Below are 15,171 nucleotides of genomic sequence, written 5' to 3' on the forward strand. Positions count from 1 at the left end.
AAGTCAATACCTGTATCTCCGGATCAGCAACAACATACTGCTTCAGCAACCTATCGCCAAATGCACGAGAAACAGCAAGAACTCCACCAACTCTCCATGTTCCTTTTAGCATAATTCCAGTTAAGCAATTGATATATACTCAAGATAAGAAGAGAAGTTTTCACTATATGTTTTCTTACCAGCCCACATGACAAATCCTCCTGCATCCTCAATTCTTTGACGCTCATCACTTTGATCAGGCTTGTGATCTCGGGATACAGCAATAGCTTTGACGAAAGAATCGAATTAGTACCATAAAAAATAGAAGGACTTACTGAAAATGTCATATACAAGGGCTATCATGTGATTATAATTATTAGGGGTTAGTTATGACTCGAAGACACTGTTTGACAAACTATCAATATATGTTTCCCTTTGGACCTCTTAACATTCAACTCCTAATGACTTGGTCAAACTGCATGCAATGTGCAATCGTCAAAGCAGGGAAATTTTATATAAAAATGAACACGCATTACCATTGCCACCTCTGCATATAACAGCTCTGGAGTCCCCTACATTTGCAACAAGTAAACGGTCACCAACTAAGATGGCTGTTGACGCTGTTGAACCAGCATCTCTGTTATGACTATTTTCTGATTTAAGAAATTCCGCGTCTGTTTGGTTATATGCATCAGCTGAAAAGGAGAAGCAAACAAATGAAAAAAAAAATATCAGAAGGATAAATTAGGCACCTTGCTGGGTCTATTTTCAATGAATTATCTGACTAACAAGATTATAAGTGAAATAACCTATAGCTGCTGTGGTATCAGAGATGAACTTTGGATGCCTAATCAGGTTACTGAACAGATTTTGCTTCACATATTCAGCTGCACGTGCACCTCCATGACCTGAATATAAACATTAGCTACATCACTATATTGCCCTCTTTAGAATACCTTAACATGTAAAAAATAAGTAAAGACGATAAATGCTTAAGGCTGTTATTTGATCAATAGACGTTCACGAATTATGGTTCCAATGTATCAAGAGAAACAGAACCTTACTAAATCTCCAGTTAACCATATGAAAACTCAGAACTTATATGTCTAATTCTACATAATGATAAGTGATAAACAATTCTCCATATGCTAGAAAGTACTGGAAATTGTTACATGCAAGATATAGTCAGTAACACATAAGTTCTTGTAAATCAGAGAGACATGTATACCGTCAAAGACACCAAATAGGCCAACTATTTCCCCATCAACACCATCGATTCTAGTCTCATAGAAGTCCTCCATTGAAGATCTTTTACCAGGAGAGCTTGCATATCCATAGCTGAACTTCCCGTTTTGACTGCATATATATAAGTTAATGAATGTCACCATCACATTACAATCTATCTATACAATAAAAACTGACAGCAGCAGCAGCATCCACAGTCACATTTCTAGGAACAATGCCAATGCCTAAACATATATAATTAGACATCTAAATTGCAGACTTACATACGAATCACGAGTTCTACTATAACGCCAGAGTTAAGAAATCAACCAAGACAAGGTATCAAATCAGAATTCAGAAGGATAATAAAAACTAGACAGAAGAAGGTAGATTGCTAGGACATGATTATTCTCTGAGTTCTTCAACAACATAAGAGAGATCTAAGTTATTACTGAGAAGAAGAAACTCCTCTATCCACCTAAGAGAAAGATGCCTAAATATTCCAATCTAGATCAACTGAAGCACAGCTGCAATGCAACTTTAATAATCCTAGAACAGCACAGAAACGATTAAAGTGGACAAAGGAGTAAAAGAGATCAAACCTGAGTCCGCCGCCGCTAACAGGTCCATCATCAGCATGAACCTGACTCGAAGATGACAACACAGAATTGAGATATCCCATAACTCCTCAGAATTCAGAAATGCCCCCCCCCAAAACACCAAAAGCCTTCTCTTGTCTTGATCGGAGCAAAAAAAAATTACAAATACAATTCTGAAGCTGATTCAGCTTCCTTTTATCCACCAATCAAACCCTAACAAATATGTCACCAAACAAATTAACAAAGACGAAATCGAGTCATGCTTGTGAATTATAAAAAGCCAGAACACGACTTATGTAAAGCAGCACATAAAAATGACCAGATTGAGCAAAAAAAATTCAAGAGCAGATAAAATTGAAAATGGGAAATGGATTGAGCACGATCAGATCGAAGAGATGACGAATTAAGAGGGAGTAGTTTTTGAGCGTACCTGAAGAAGAAGAGGAAAGAGATGAACAAATACAGCAGATTAAGACCCGAGAAGAATTAGGGATTCGTCTCCAATATAGCTCTCTCTCTCTCTCTGGTCTTCGTTTTGAAAAAAATAAAATGACGAAGAAGAAGAAGAAGCTGATTCCTCCATTATTATTATCTACTTTTCTTTTTTTTTTTCTCTCATTATTAGCAATTAAGAATAATTAAAATTAAGTATCCTAATCTAATTATTAGAGAAATAAATATGTATATATATTTATACTATTGTCAATCTATAAAGGAAAGAGATATCTCGTGGAGGGGCCTAATTGTGTGCCTTAAAAAGATGATTAAATTAATTAATTAATTAGAGGAAGTTTTTGTCAACTTTACTGTGAAACCAAGTCAGAATGAATCAACCGTCCTTCTCATCAGATTTTGACACGTGGTATTCACATGCAGATGCGATTGATTATGTTCTACGATTTCTCTCATGTACTGGTGTGTGTAATAGTCAATCATGTACTGTAGTAGTACTATTTATTACCCCTTCCTTACTGCGTAGCGACATGCAACAATAACCTTCACATCGAGCCATTTTAGTCACTCACTTGTAAAAATCATTTATTTCACTTTCTTTCTTGCTTCCTCATAAAATGATACAAATGTTCTAATTTTAAATACTCCGTATTAGTTTCCGTCTCGTTACTCAAGGACTCGTCCAAATCGAAAAATGTGTTTCCCATTTTCATACGCAACTTTAGAAAGAGTATCTCTCCTTTGGACAACTAACCTACCATTTTCAAAATAACAACCATTACTTACTCCTGTGGCCATGAAGTTCGTTCCCGAGTGTTGCCATAGTTGCAAGCTCATCTACATTGCTAAACTCAAGCTTTCCATTGAATCCATTCAATACGTCAACTATGAGCTATGCATGTGTGTTTTCCGGTGGGAGACCAGAAGAGAGTATTGGCTAGCTTGGCCTTTAGGGTAACAAGCTTTGAGACTCTTTTAGTGTGTTTCTGCGGTTTGCATTGAGTAGAAACTGACATATGGCCTCGGTTTTGTCACCCTGGAAGGATCAAGGAGAATGAATGAAGGTTGACAAATGTTAACAAATCTTTTTTATTTATTTTACATATGTTAATGCTTCAAATTGCAATGTTCAGAATCTCAATCTCATCTAAGTTTTGTTTTGAGTTTTGACCAGCCTAGAGGGACTAAATAAAAAAATTACCAGTATTTCATTGATCCAGCCGATCACTGTTCTCAATTACCGACTAACCTTATTATACATTTAGACCAAAATATTAAATTGTGAAACCAAAATCCAAGTAAACCAAAATTAATTACACAGCAGAAATGTTTTTAATTAACGGAAGAACAAGTACGTCTAATCTCACCATCTTCACCAACTCTCACACCAACCATACTCAGCTTCACAAACGACTCACTCCATCTCTGCAAAAAGCTTTCCTCATCACTCGCCAGTGCCTCCACCATCTTCCTCGTTCGATCATCATCCATCAGTGCAGAATCCGTTTGAATCAAACCCTTGTGCGTCTCCAGATTCCTATAGTACTGATTATCGAATGTCGAAGATGTCACTGGATCGTTGCTCACCGTCAATGACGACGATTCTGAGGACGAGCATTTGTTCAGTAGTGTCTCTGCGTATGACTTGTCGAGAGACGCGTCGATTAGCTCGAAACTCCCTTTTGAGTCTTGTTTAAATCTTCCATTGAATGCGTTGCAATGAGACGCCCCAATCGTGTGTGCTCCTGAACGTACAATAAAAAACAAACAAAGCGTAACCATAGAATTTAGAGTAGACAAATATAACCAATCCGGTTTAGTCAGTTCTTGCAGCAAACTCTGTTTCATCATACTCTCTTAGAGTTTAGCAAAAACATTTTGGTGAAAATTGAATAGACGTTTCAAGAAACGTTGATATATATACCAGAGAGAACGACAAGATCTTGAATAGACAAGCCTTTAGAAGAGAAGCCATCGATCATTTGGTCGAGACTGAAATCTGTGTCGATTATGTTCGGTCTTACGTTTGCAGCAATAGATACTCTCCCGTCTCTCCTCCCTGTCAGAATCTCAACCACCGGTCCTCCTGCCTGTCCCGCCCAAAAAAATAACATTCAAACCTTAAGAAGGATAACCGGTTTAATGTAAATCTAAGTCCGGTTATTTTTCGTTCAATTGGTTTGGATCAGTTACACCGGACTAGAGCAATATAGATTGAAGTGGAAGTGAATGTTACAGCTTCGACGGCGTCTCTAGCAGCAAGTGCGACGATGTCAGCGCAGGAAACGGTGGCCGGACATAAAATCTCCAAGGCTTTCTTAGCTGTGTCTATGACAGAGAACCCTCCAAGGGATGCGTTTCCAGGATCGCTTCTCTCGGTGGTATTCCCTTGTATCAACACTGACGCATCACAACCCTTGCATGGCAACAAATCAAAGCTCAGTCCAAGTTTATTTGAATTTTCTCTGTAATTCGTAGTGAGCATGTGTTGTTACCTGGACGAAACAGTCGTGGAAGAGGAGACGGAGGAGTTTACCGGGGATGGTTGGATCAGATAATGTAGCTGATCTAACGGTGTTTCTGACGAGAAGCTCAGCTACAGGACAAGAACTGGCGTAGAAATTAAAAGAGAGGTCGGCGGAGGAAGCGACAAGACTAGACAGAAAGAGAAGAAGATGAAGAAGAAAGGAATAGTTTAGTCGGCAAGAAGAGGAGGCCATTTTTTTAATGTCTCTGTGTTTGACTCGAAAAGGAAAGTGACAATGATAATAGAAGACGAGAGAGATAGATGTTTGTGTATCGAAGGTTATCGTAATAATAAATAGTATCTGTTCACTGCATCGTTTGCATTTGATGTTTGTGTCAGAACAAGAAAAATAGTTGAGGTGATGAAGTTAAGTCAACGCAATTTAATGAAGAATCACTGATGGTCGTGTTCAGTTGAATCCAACAGTTCTAGCATCATCCATGGTTTTAAGTGAATCCGACATACTATCCCTATGGTTTTTGTCGGTGAGTATTCCCAAGAAAATGCATGCAAAGACAACTTCTGGAAGAAAAAGTGATCCTACTTTCTTGAATATTGGATGAACATTGGTTTCTGTCTTCGATACAATTTTTTATGATTCATTTTTCTTTAATATCACATGCAAACAAATAAAACCTGATATTCTAATCACAAAATCTCCACTAATGTGGTTGTTTTCCAGGTTGACGATTAAGCAGTCAAATATTAGCAAAAAGAACAAAGATTCTAACCACTTGAATGGAGAGATTCATGTCACGACTCTCTCGTAGGGTCATCCTCTTTGGCTTTCTCCATCTCTTCTATTTCATCAATGTCATCAATTGGGATTTCTTCGCTATCATATGCCGGAAGATCTGCAATACACAACATGACATGATTGATTCTTGACATTCATACTATTATCGCAACAAAGTCCTCATTAGCAAAGAAAGCCATAATCATACCTGATGGAGCCACTGAAGCAGGGATAGCGGTTCTTTCCCCTGTTACTGGTGATGAATCAAGGAGATATGGGAGACCAAGGAGCTCTAACAAAGACAGCGTCTGCAGATTCTGTGGGATCTCTACATAATTCCACAAGAATAATACACTTTTAATCGATTATCCGTATACTTTACATCATAGTAGATCTCATCGATATTTTACATAATGCTCTATATCCAACACATTAACTTACCAGGTATGGGATCAAAGATACGTTGTGATGGGTTATATGCTGGGACTGTCCTTGCAAACTCAAAAGGTTTAAATTGCCTTTCTTCTAACTTCTTCCTCACCCATTCACGGCTCTCTTGTATATCCATTCCAGCAGCGCTATTGTCTCAAAACAATACGTAAGTAGGGAGTAGAAAGATAAATGGAAGAAATATAAACATAACATGTCTTGGTAGGTACGTATACCTGAAGTTTGGGTATCTCTTAGTTAGCGGGAAAATGGAATTGAACTTTCGTGTTATTGCTAGCCACTCTTCGTCGTATAGGATCTCAAAAGGTCCAGGCTCTGATTCGACTTCAATAATCTAATGAAGATCCTAAGAAATTATAAGGTATCCTTTTTTTGTTTCACAAAAACAAAGCATAAGGTGGACATGAAGGAATTAGAACCTGTAAAAACTTTTTCCCTGGTACACATTTATCAAGAGCCAGAAACTTTGTCACTAAGCCATCGTTCCCGTGTTGAACAGCAGCAGCAAATTTGCAGTGTAAGTGAGCTGAAAACCAATACCGAGGCTTCAGTTTTTCTAGCAGTAAAGCCGCTGGTTTACTTCCTAGAGTTCTCTCCTCGATCTGTAATTAAATTTGGTCAAATCCATTGCAAAGATCTCAAAACCAAAATGAAGAATTGGAAACATTCTCCTAAAAGTTTTACCTCTTGACGGAAGTATGGTTTTTGCCGCATAAGTGCTTCTGAGTCTCCATAATCAGTAATTCCAACAGGCCAATCATGTGAGAGAAATATATCAAGCGGCTCTTCAAGTTGCATCAACTTCTGGACATCATACTCACGAACATGATAAACCGATCTGATGGTGCTCTCATTATATGGTGGCCGCTCAAAGTGTCCTACACACAAAAATGACTTGACTTCAACAACCAAAACTAAAAAGTTCCCTAAACTTGACAATTTAAATATACACAACTTAGAAATCTAGGTTTTTGCTATTTCAAAAGCTGAAAAATTGGTAAACAAACCTGAACGGTAATGATGTCCATTGTAGATACCAGAAAGGCCTCCAATTCGCAGATTGCCAAACTTCACAACTCCAGCATAACCCAAAAAGTATACATTAGTGGCAGCCCAACCTCCATAATACCTAGAGCAGCAAAAGCAGCAAAAGCAGCAAACCCCATCAAGAACACATATTTTGAGCTTCAGAATCCTAACTCAAGACAAGAATACTTAGAGAATAGTAAAAAACTTACAACTCCCACAAGTAGTTAGAAGCCTCGTGATTACCACCGATGAAAATCGTGGGAATGGGAGCAACTTCTTGACCGGAGTAGTACTTCCAAAAGGACTTCATCTCTCTGTATTTTCTAGGTACGTTAAGGCTATCCATGTCTTTCTCGTTTCTAACAGCCTAAAGAAGCAAAAGAACGAATCTTTCACAATGAAGAAGCAGAATCTAATGGGATAATAATAATATTGTTTTTTTCAAGGAAGAAAAGTAAAGATTGAGTACCTGAAAATCGCCGCAGCAGAGGAGGAGATCGACTTTAGTGTTGTGAATGAGTTCATGATGTTGAATTGTCTTGTATACATTGTCAAGGTCTCCGTGCATACAACCTTCAATTGCAATCTTCATCTTTCTCTTTGCTCTGAACAAATGTGTTACTCAGAGAGTGATTACATTATTATCCACGAGCAAAGCACTTTGAAACTATGAGATAATTTCATGCCAAGTTTTAATTTGAATTCGTACCGTAATAGTTTCACGCGGGATGAAGAAAGAATTAGTGGGTTTGTTCCTGTATAAAGCTGCTGTAAGGACCAAGGAGCAGACGAATTGAGTTGGAGGAACAGAGTAGAAGAAGAAGCGGGGATTTAGGGTTTGTTCTTTGTTGCGAATCAAAAGTGAGAAGAAGAAGAAGAAGAAGAAGAAGAAGAAGAAGAAGAAGCACAGAACGTCAATTTGAATAGATTTAACAAACCACGTCGTTTCGAACAGAAGAAATCAGCGGCGGGTGAGAAAGAGGAGCTATCCACGGCGGTGCAGGAAGGTTACCCGGCGGCCGGGTAGTTACTAAATTGGAAATATAGCTTAAGAACGAGATATAATTAGAATGGGCCAATTTCTTCATTGGGCTTATGAGCCCACTAAATATTTAATACTTTTCTTTCTTGGTGGCACAAGTGGCAATTACGTAGTCACTTATTTATTTATTTTATTTTTTTTTGTTAAAGATATGGTTTCACTTATTCACCATAATTATATTTGAGTGTCGAATAATTTTGATTTTCGAAATTACTATCGGTACTATGCTGTATGCTGTATGCTGTATGCTGTATGCTGTATGCTGTATGCTGTATGCTGTGACATGTGACATTCCAGCCATAACGATGAGTACTTTCATAATTAGTTCTTGTTTGTTTGATGTTTTCCTTCAAAAGTTGAAATATGTGAAATGAAACGAACGAATGTGAGGAGATCCTAGATTTGCACCTTTAATATTTGTTAGAACTTTGAATAATTTAAGGTTCATCGTAGTTTCCTTATAAAACACTAATTGTTTAAGAATTTTAGTTCAATAAAAATAACGCATGTGAAAGGCATGCATAGCCATCTTTTAGTTTTCACACGATGCGTGCTTGCTTTTTCTTGTTCTTTTAATTTGGTCGGACGTACTAATAACGAATTCTATTCCACAACGAGTTCCTTCAACTTTTGTCCTCTCTAATCTAACCTTATTTTCTTAAAAAATAAGAAAATAGTTATTGTACTTGAGTATCTCAACTTTAGCTTTTAACAAATCAAAAGTATATATATCTCAAGATTTTTTTTTTTTTTTTTTTACAACTATATATCTCAAGATTCTACGAGTATCAGATAGAAAAACGATTGGAGAAATGGAAGCATGAAACACATGGGCAGCACAAAGCCAACGTTGACTGTCAAGTTTTTTAAATTTATTTAATACAATAATTCGTCTGAATCGAATTGTATCAAACTCTCTTATTCGTTATTTCTGCTTAACGAGGTTAAGTTATAACTCCTTTTTTAAAAAACAAGAATGGTCGTTTTACGTAAATTGCTGTTTGAAAGATCATTTTACCAACCATAAACCATTATAGTATGTAGCTTCCGCTTGGTAGTTTTTATTTAACATGTATAACTTATAATGTATTTTATATATACTGGAGGATATATCTTAAAAAAAAAAAAAAAAACGTTAGAAAACTCATATATACATTAAATGCAAATAAATCCAACGCCTAAAGTTTTTACATACTAGAGAACATTCCAAAGAGAACGCACCTCAAACTCCCACAAAATCCATTATTATATAAAAACATATATACCTCTCTATCTTATTATATATATAAAACCAATTGCAAACTCATAATTTATCTCTTTCATAGAAAACAAAAACATTAATATACAAAAAAAAAAAAANAAAAAAAAAAAAAAAAAAAAAAAAAAATGAACACTTCCTCTCATTGTTAATCTAGTTTTTAAAGTGTGATAGTGGTACCATTGAGAAAAAAAAAAAGTGTGATAGTGGTACCATTACATGTAAGGACCAAATTCCTTTTTAATCTTTTATGTTTTTTGGTAAAGAAAAATGTGCTACAATTTTGGAATTAATCTGTCCATTATGCCGACATCCATTTGTAGAAGATATAGCTACAGAATTTACAAGTATATATTTTTCTATTCTTTTTTTTTTTTTAAATTTCTATATTACACGATATTTCAATTTAGCTTAACATATATATAAATTGGTTGATTTGGGTTACCTCAGTTCTGGTAGAAATCAATTTTGCCCATATAGAGAGAATATTCGGATAAGTTTTTCGGTTTAGGCCAATAACAACAAAACTTTCCCCCAATCGTATTCGTCCCGAATCAATCCATCCCCCACTCTGCTCTCTTCTTAAAAATCCTATCTTTTTCGTGTCTCTCCAATCTCTCTCTCCTCTCCCTCTGCATCTCTCTCCGTTTGAGATCATTCATGTCTCATTGAATCTCTCTTCTCTCTCTCTCTAATCAAAACTATGCAAAACCCTTCAACGGTAACCAATGATTCATCAGCTCCGGTCTTTGATTTCTTCCCACGGCTGAGAGGTTTAGCCTCTCTGAATCGATCCCCATGTTCCAATTCAGATGGGTACGCTCTCTCCTCCTCCAATGCCTTGTACTTCAATGGCTTCAGGACTTTACCAACCCGAAGAACGGGGAAAACCCTAGCTTCCTTGAGCATGAATACTAAGAGCAGTGCTGGTTCGAGTCTGCGTAGGTTTATCAGCGAATTCAATAGCTTTATTAGGTTTCACTGTGAGAAGGTTGTTCCGGAGAGTTTCGCCTCTGTTGGAGGAGTTGGGTTGTCGAGTGATGAGAATGGGGTTAGGGTAGATGGGAGTAATGAGGTTTTGGGTGAAGAGGGCTTGCCGTTGAATGGTGTTGAAGCTGATCGGCCGAAGAAAGTTTTGATTTTGATGAGTGATACTGGTGGTGGTCACAGAGCTTCTGCTGAAGCTATTAAAGCTGCTTTTAATCAGGAGTTTGGTGATGAGTACCAGGTTCGTCCTCGCATTTCCAATTTTGATCCATTGATTTCACTTTTGAGTATTTGTTACAAATTGTTGTTAGAATTTAGAGTTGTTCTTGAATTAGAGAATCTAAGCTTTTAGATGTTTGGTTCATGTAAGTAGATGAGGGTGAAACAGAGTTTAAAGTCAATTTGGACTTCTAAGTGGTGTGAGCCATTCATTAAGAGTGTTTGCGCAGGTGTTTATTACGGATTTGTGGACAGATCATACACCCTGGCCGTTCAACCAGCTCCCCCGAAGCTATAATTTTCTGGTGAAGCATGGAACTCTGTGGAAAATGACTTATTATGGTACAGCTCCACGCGTTATTCATCAATCTAATTTTGCAGCAACTTCGACTTTTATTGCCAGGTGAGGATTAAGGTCTATAGTTTGGAATAAGTCATTTGTCTGTTCCAACTTTTACTATAAGAAGAATTTTGATAAAGAGTTCTTAAGTGTACCTATGGCATAAAATTTAGCCTATAGCTTTCGTTGGTCTTTGCTTCTATTATGGAATTCTCACTTGTCTTTTTCTTGTCCAATCTGATACCGTTGTTTTAAAACTTACAGGGAAATCGCCCAAGGGTTAATGAAATATCAACCGGACATAATAATCAGTGTTCATCCGTTGATGCAACATGTCCCTCTTCGTGTCCTTAGATCAAAAGGCTTGCTTAAGAAAATCGTCTTCACCACGGTTATTACAGACTTGAGCACTTGCCATCCCACATGGTTAGTAGTTGTATCAAATCCTTCCATTTTTAGAAGGTCTATAGGCTCTTTTGTATAAACAAAGTTACAACATGCTTATTTTGATGTTTTAGGTTTCATAAGCTTGTGACAAGATGTTATTGCCCATCAACAGAAGTGGCAAAAAGGGCGCAAAAGGCAGGACTCGAAACATCACAAATCAAAGTTTACGGCCTTCCTGTTCGACCTTCTTTTGTCAAACCAGTTCGCCCAAAGGTCAGTTTGGAAAAATTCCTTTACTGACTGTTCTTTGTGGTTTAAAGCATATCCAAATGTAATAGGATCTTTCCGAAAAATCACAGGTTGAGCTAAGAAGGGAGCTAGGGATGGATGAGAATCTTCCAGCTGTATTGTTAATGGGAGGAGGAGAAGGGATGGGTCCCATCGAGGCAACAGCAAGAGCACTTGCAGATGCTTTGTATGATGAGAGCCTTGGTGAAGCAGTAGGTCAGGTTCTTGTAATCTGTGGACGAAACAAGAAACTCCAAAGCAAACTAAGCTCCTTAGAGTGGAAAATCCCAGTCCAGGTACTCTACACTTCTCATCCTTCATACCAAATCAACATTCTTAGGCACTCAATGTAAGTCGCTGAAAGGACCTTCTTAATCACATAGGTGAAGGGGTTTATAACGAAAATGGAGGAATGTATGGGTGCCTGTGACTGCATCATAACCAAGGTAAACTGAACAGAACCAAATTAGTATGTTCTTAAAGTGGAGACCTGGATTCAACATATCTAGTCTCTTGTACTCGAAAAACAAGAGTGATCCTAGAATGATTGCTTCTTTATTTATGTTTGTCACTTGGGCTTGTGCAGGCTGGTCCAGGCACTATAGCTGAAGCTATGATAAGAGGGCTACCGATCATCTTAAACGGTTACATAGCTGGTCAAGTAAGTTTCACTCTAAAGACAGTCCCATTCTAATGTTAACTTCAGTTTCTCAATTTTGGGGAATTTTGATTTTGAGCGCAGGAGGCAGGGAACGTGCCTTACGTGGTGGAGAACGGATGTGGGAAATTCTCAAAATCACCAAAAGAGATCTCAGAGATCGTAGCAGATTGGTTTGGACCGGCATCAAAAGAGTTGGAGATAATGTCACAGAATGCGTTGAGGCTGGCTAGACCAGAAGCAGTGTTCAAGATAGTGCACGATATGCACGAGCTAGTCCGACAAAAAAATTGTCTACCTCAGCTCTCTTGCACTGCCTAATACTATATAATATGTTGTGTAACTCTATTCATTCAATCACTCAAGTCCTCAAATCTTACTTCCTTTTTGGTTTCTTAGACAAAGAGTGTAATACTAGTATTTTATTTTTGCCCTCTCAATGCGAACAATACTCAGGGCCGCTTACTCACTTTTAATAAGGATCAAATAAGTATTCCCTTAATTAAACTCTCAATTAAACTAAAGAAAAAAAAAAGACACAAAAAGGGTTTTGACCTTCTTCCTCTTGGCCGCTCGCTGAGGTTTATCGAGTGAGAGAGTCTTTGCTTTCCCTAAGTTTCAACGCAATCTATCAGGTAAAGTTCGAATTTTTATCATTCAATTCTATGGATCTGTTGGATTCTTCGATTTGTTCACCTACCCACTTGTTTGGTGGAAGCAATAGATTTATCTTTTCCTTAGATCTTAAGTTCGTCAACTGTTTCGTTGTTCTTATTCAAAGGTTTCATCTTTGTTGCGTTTCATGTGACTATCTGATTGAGTGATTAATCGTTGTTTGATTACTGTTTGTCAGAGAGGCAGAAGAGAGTAGTAGCAGCAGAGATGTTGTACATTATAGGGTTAGGTTTAGGTGATGAGAAAGACATAACCTTGAGAGGACTCGAAGCTGTTAAGAAATCTCAGAAAGTATACATGGAAGCTTACACTTCTCTTTTGTCCTTTGGTCTCTCTGCTTCTGGTCTTTCCAATCTTGTAAGACTCTCAAAACCCCCCGTTGATTTAGTTAGATTCACTACTTTTCTCAATTTTCTGATTTTAAAGCTTATGTTTTTTTTTTATTTTGGTTTCTCAGGAGAACTTTTATGGGAAACAAATTATACTTGCTGATAGAGAAATGGTGGAAGAAAAGGCTGGTGATATGATTGAAGAAGCCATTGATAATGATATCGCTTTTCTCGTTGTTGGTGATCCTTTCGGGTACTTAATTCGAGCTTTATCAATGTCTTGTTAGTGAGATACTACTCTGCAGTTTATTTTGGGATTTATGTGTGATATGGTTGTTGTTGTTGTTTTGCTGGGAATGCAATTTGCAGAGCTACAACACATAGTGATCTTGTTGTTCGAGCTAAGACAGTTGGTGTAAAAGTAGAGGTAGTGCACAATGCATCTGTGATGAATGCTGTTGGGATTTGTGGACTGCAGCTTTACCATTATGGAGAGACTGTTTCAATCCCGTTCTTCACCGAGACTTGGAGACCCGATAGCTTTTATGAGAAGATCAAGAAGAACCGGTCTCTTGGACTCCACACTCTCTGTCTGCTAGATATCCGAGTGAAAGAGCCCACTTTTGAATCTCTTTGCAGAGGAGGGAACAAACAGTATGAACCATCCAGGTATATGACTGTTAATACAGCGATCGAGCAGCTTCTAGAAGTTGAGCAAAAGCATGGGGAATCTGTTTATGGTGAAGACACAGAGTGTGTGGGATTTGCAAGGCTTGGCTCTGAGGACCAGAAGATAGTTGCAGGGACTATGAAGCAACTAGAGAGTGTTGATTTTGGAGCGCCGTTGCATTGTCTTGTGATAGTAGGCAAGACTCATCCCGTGGAAGAAGAGATGTTAGAGTTTTACAAATACTAAAAGTGCAGATTTAAAAAAACCACAAGTCGAAAGAAAACTCTCATCTTTGCTCGCAAAGCTTCAGGGCGGAGCAAGAATGATGAAGATGTTTCTTTGAGGAAGAGATTGAAACTAATAACCAGTAGGTGAAAACACTTTTCTTCATTTTTTTTATTTACTTGTACGTGGTTTTTGATGTTAACTATGATGTGACTTCGAATATGAGACTGAGAGGTGGATATGGAAATATTTTTTTGGTTCTGGTTTGAGGCACTTTTGTTCCAGAGAGAATTTTATTTTGGGATTTACATGGTTCGGTTTGTTTTTTGTTCAGTCTGTTACTGTACCCTTAATAACACCACCTATATCGTCCTAACTCCTAATGAATAATGATCCTTACTCCTTAAAACTGATAAAATTTTGTAATGTTCACATATAATAATGTTTAAATATAAAAGAAGCGTCGTAATCAGAATTTCTATTAAGCAAAACATAAGATATAAAATCAAACCCATCAAAATCCGAGTCTTGCTTTTTAAGAAGTTTGGGATGGGGTGGATTCGGGATGAAGACCACAAAGTTAAAAAAACCTGACTTCTTAATCAATTCAACCCCAAGTCATTCTAAAATTTGACAAGTAAGCGTTTTAACAACAGAGAAGAAAACAAGACTGTATTAGGTCAACGATGACGTAGCTGAGGCTGACGAATCATGAATTGCATCACACTACCATTCAAAAAAAGACGCATGCATGGAGTGGAATATTATGTTTTGGCTAAAAAAAGTCCCATGACTTTTGAGCAACTAGTCTCTGTATTTTTACTTAGCTTATCTTACACATCCCATTTGGTCCATAGTTTCTATAATTTCTCAAACAAATTCCATTTGGTTTTAACTTTTAAATTAGCTTGACTCACATCGACTCAAGTCTTTCTTAAAGATATTTTAATATAATATACGGTTGTTCAGCCCCGTCTCAACAATTTTTTGGTCCCTAGGCATATAATTTTTTTTAGACCCTTAACAACATAATTTTTTTTTTCCATTTTTTTTGGACCCCATTTGCCTTAAGTTTTTTGAAGAAAAAAAGATTTGT

General features: G+C 37.3%; 5 protein-coding genes across 6 annotated transcripts; 2 read left to right on the forward strand and 3 right to left on the reverse strand.

The window, feature by feature from the left end:
- Positions 2-2,366, reverse strand: LOC109127900 (probable protein phosphatase 2C 59; the record flags this gene model as incomplete). The annotated part of the gene is made up of 7 exons (XM_019233478.1): positions 2,233-2,366; positions 1,806-2,015; positions 1,208-1,335; positions 789-887; positions 516-674; positions 180-266; positions 2-102 (listed from the first exon to the last, which is right to left on the reverse strand). Coding segments are annotated over exons 2-7 (654 nt in total), but the record flags the coding sequence as incomplete, so codon positions are not given.
- Positions 3,445-5,202, reverse strand: LOC104733193 (peroxidase 46-like). Its single transcript, XM_019233337.1, has 4 exons — positions 4,751-5,202; positions 4,492-4,671; positions 4,180-4,345; positions 3,445-4,000 (listed from the first exon to the last, which is right to left on the reverse strand). Exons 1-4 carry the CDS (start codon positions 4,973-4,975, stop codon positions 3,588-3,590), a joined length of 984 nt encoding a protein of 327 aa, XP_019088882.1. The 5' UTR covers positions 4,976-5,202; the 3' UTR covers positions 3,445-3,587.
- LOC109124957 (lariat debranching enzyme-like) lies at positions 4,822-8,038 on the reverse strand. 2 transcript variants are annotated; one of them, XM_019233336.1, is made up of 11 exons: positions 7,707-8,038; positions 7,467-7,602; positions 7,207-7,364; positions 6,976-7,097; positions 6,653-6,846; positions 6,388-6,570; positions 6,184-6,302; positions 5,960-6,096; positions 5,727-5,846; positions 5,514-5,636; positions 4,822-4,910 (listed from the first exon to the last, which is right to left on the reverse strand). In XM_019233336.1, the coding sequence occupies exons 2-10, from the start codon at positions 7,587-7,589 to the stop codon at positions 5,536-5,538; spliced, it is 1,257 nt and encodes a 418-aa protein (XP_019088881.1). In that variant the 5' UTR covers positions 7,590-7,602; positions 7,707-8,038; the 3' UTR covers positions 4,822-4,910; positions 5,514-5,535. The 2 variants fall into 2 exon arrangements, with proteins under 2 accessions (XP_019088881.1, XP_019088880.1); XM_019233335.1 differs by lacking the exon at positions 4,822-4,910 and having other exon boundaries at positions 5,311-5,636.
- On the forward strand, positions 9,802-12,497 carry LOC104730134 (monogalactosyldiacylglycerol synthase 1, chloroplastic). Its single transcript, XM_010449237.2, has 8 exons — positions 9,802-10,525; positions 10,734-10,906; positions 11,108-11,269; positions 11,362-11,503; positions 11,590-11,814; positions 11,902-11,964; positions 12,105-12,179; positions 12,261-12,497. Exons 1-8 carry the CDS (start codon positions 10,001-10,003, stop codon positions 12,495-12,497), a joined length of 1,602 nt encoding a protein of 533 aa, XP_010447539.1. The 5' UTR covers positions 9,802-10,000.
- Positions 12,496-14,395, forward strand: LOC104730135 (probable diphthine methyl ester synthase). Its single transcript, XM_010449239.2, has 4 exons — positions 12,496-12,811; positions 13,030-13,208; positions 13,309-13,433; positions 13,550-14,395. The coding sequence occupies exons 2-4, from the start codon at positions 13,059-13,061 to the stop codon at positions 14,094-14,096; spliced, it is 822 nt and encodes a 273-aa protein (XP_010447541.1). The 5' UTR covers positions 12,496-12,811; positions 13,030-13,058; the 3' UTR covers positions 14,097-14,395.

This window comes from Camelina sativa, chromosome 12 (assembly GCF_000633955.1).
Source record: "Camelina sativa cultivar DH55 chromosome 12, Cs, whole genome shotgun sequence".
NCBI classification, from domain to species: Eukaryota; Viridiplantae; Streptophyta; class Magnoliopsida; order Brassicales; family Brassicaceae; genus Camelina; species Camelina sativa.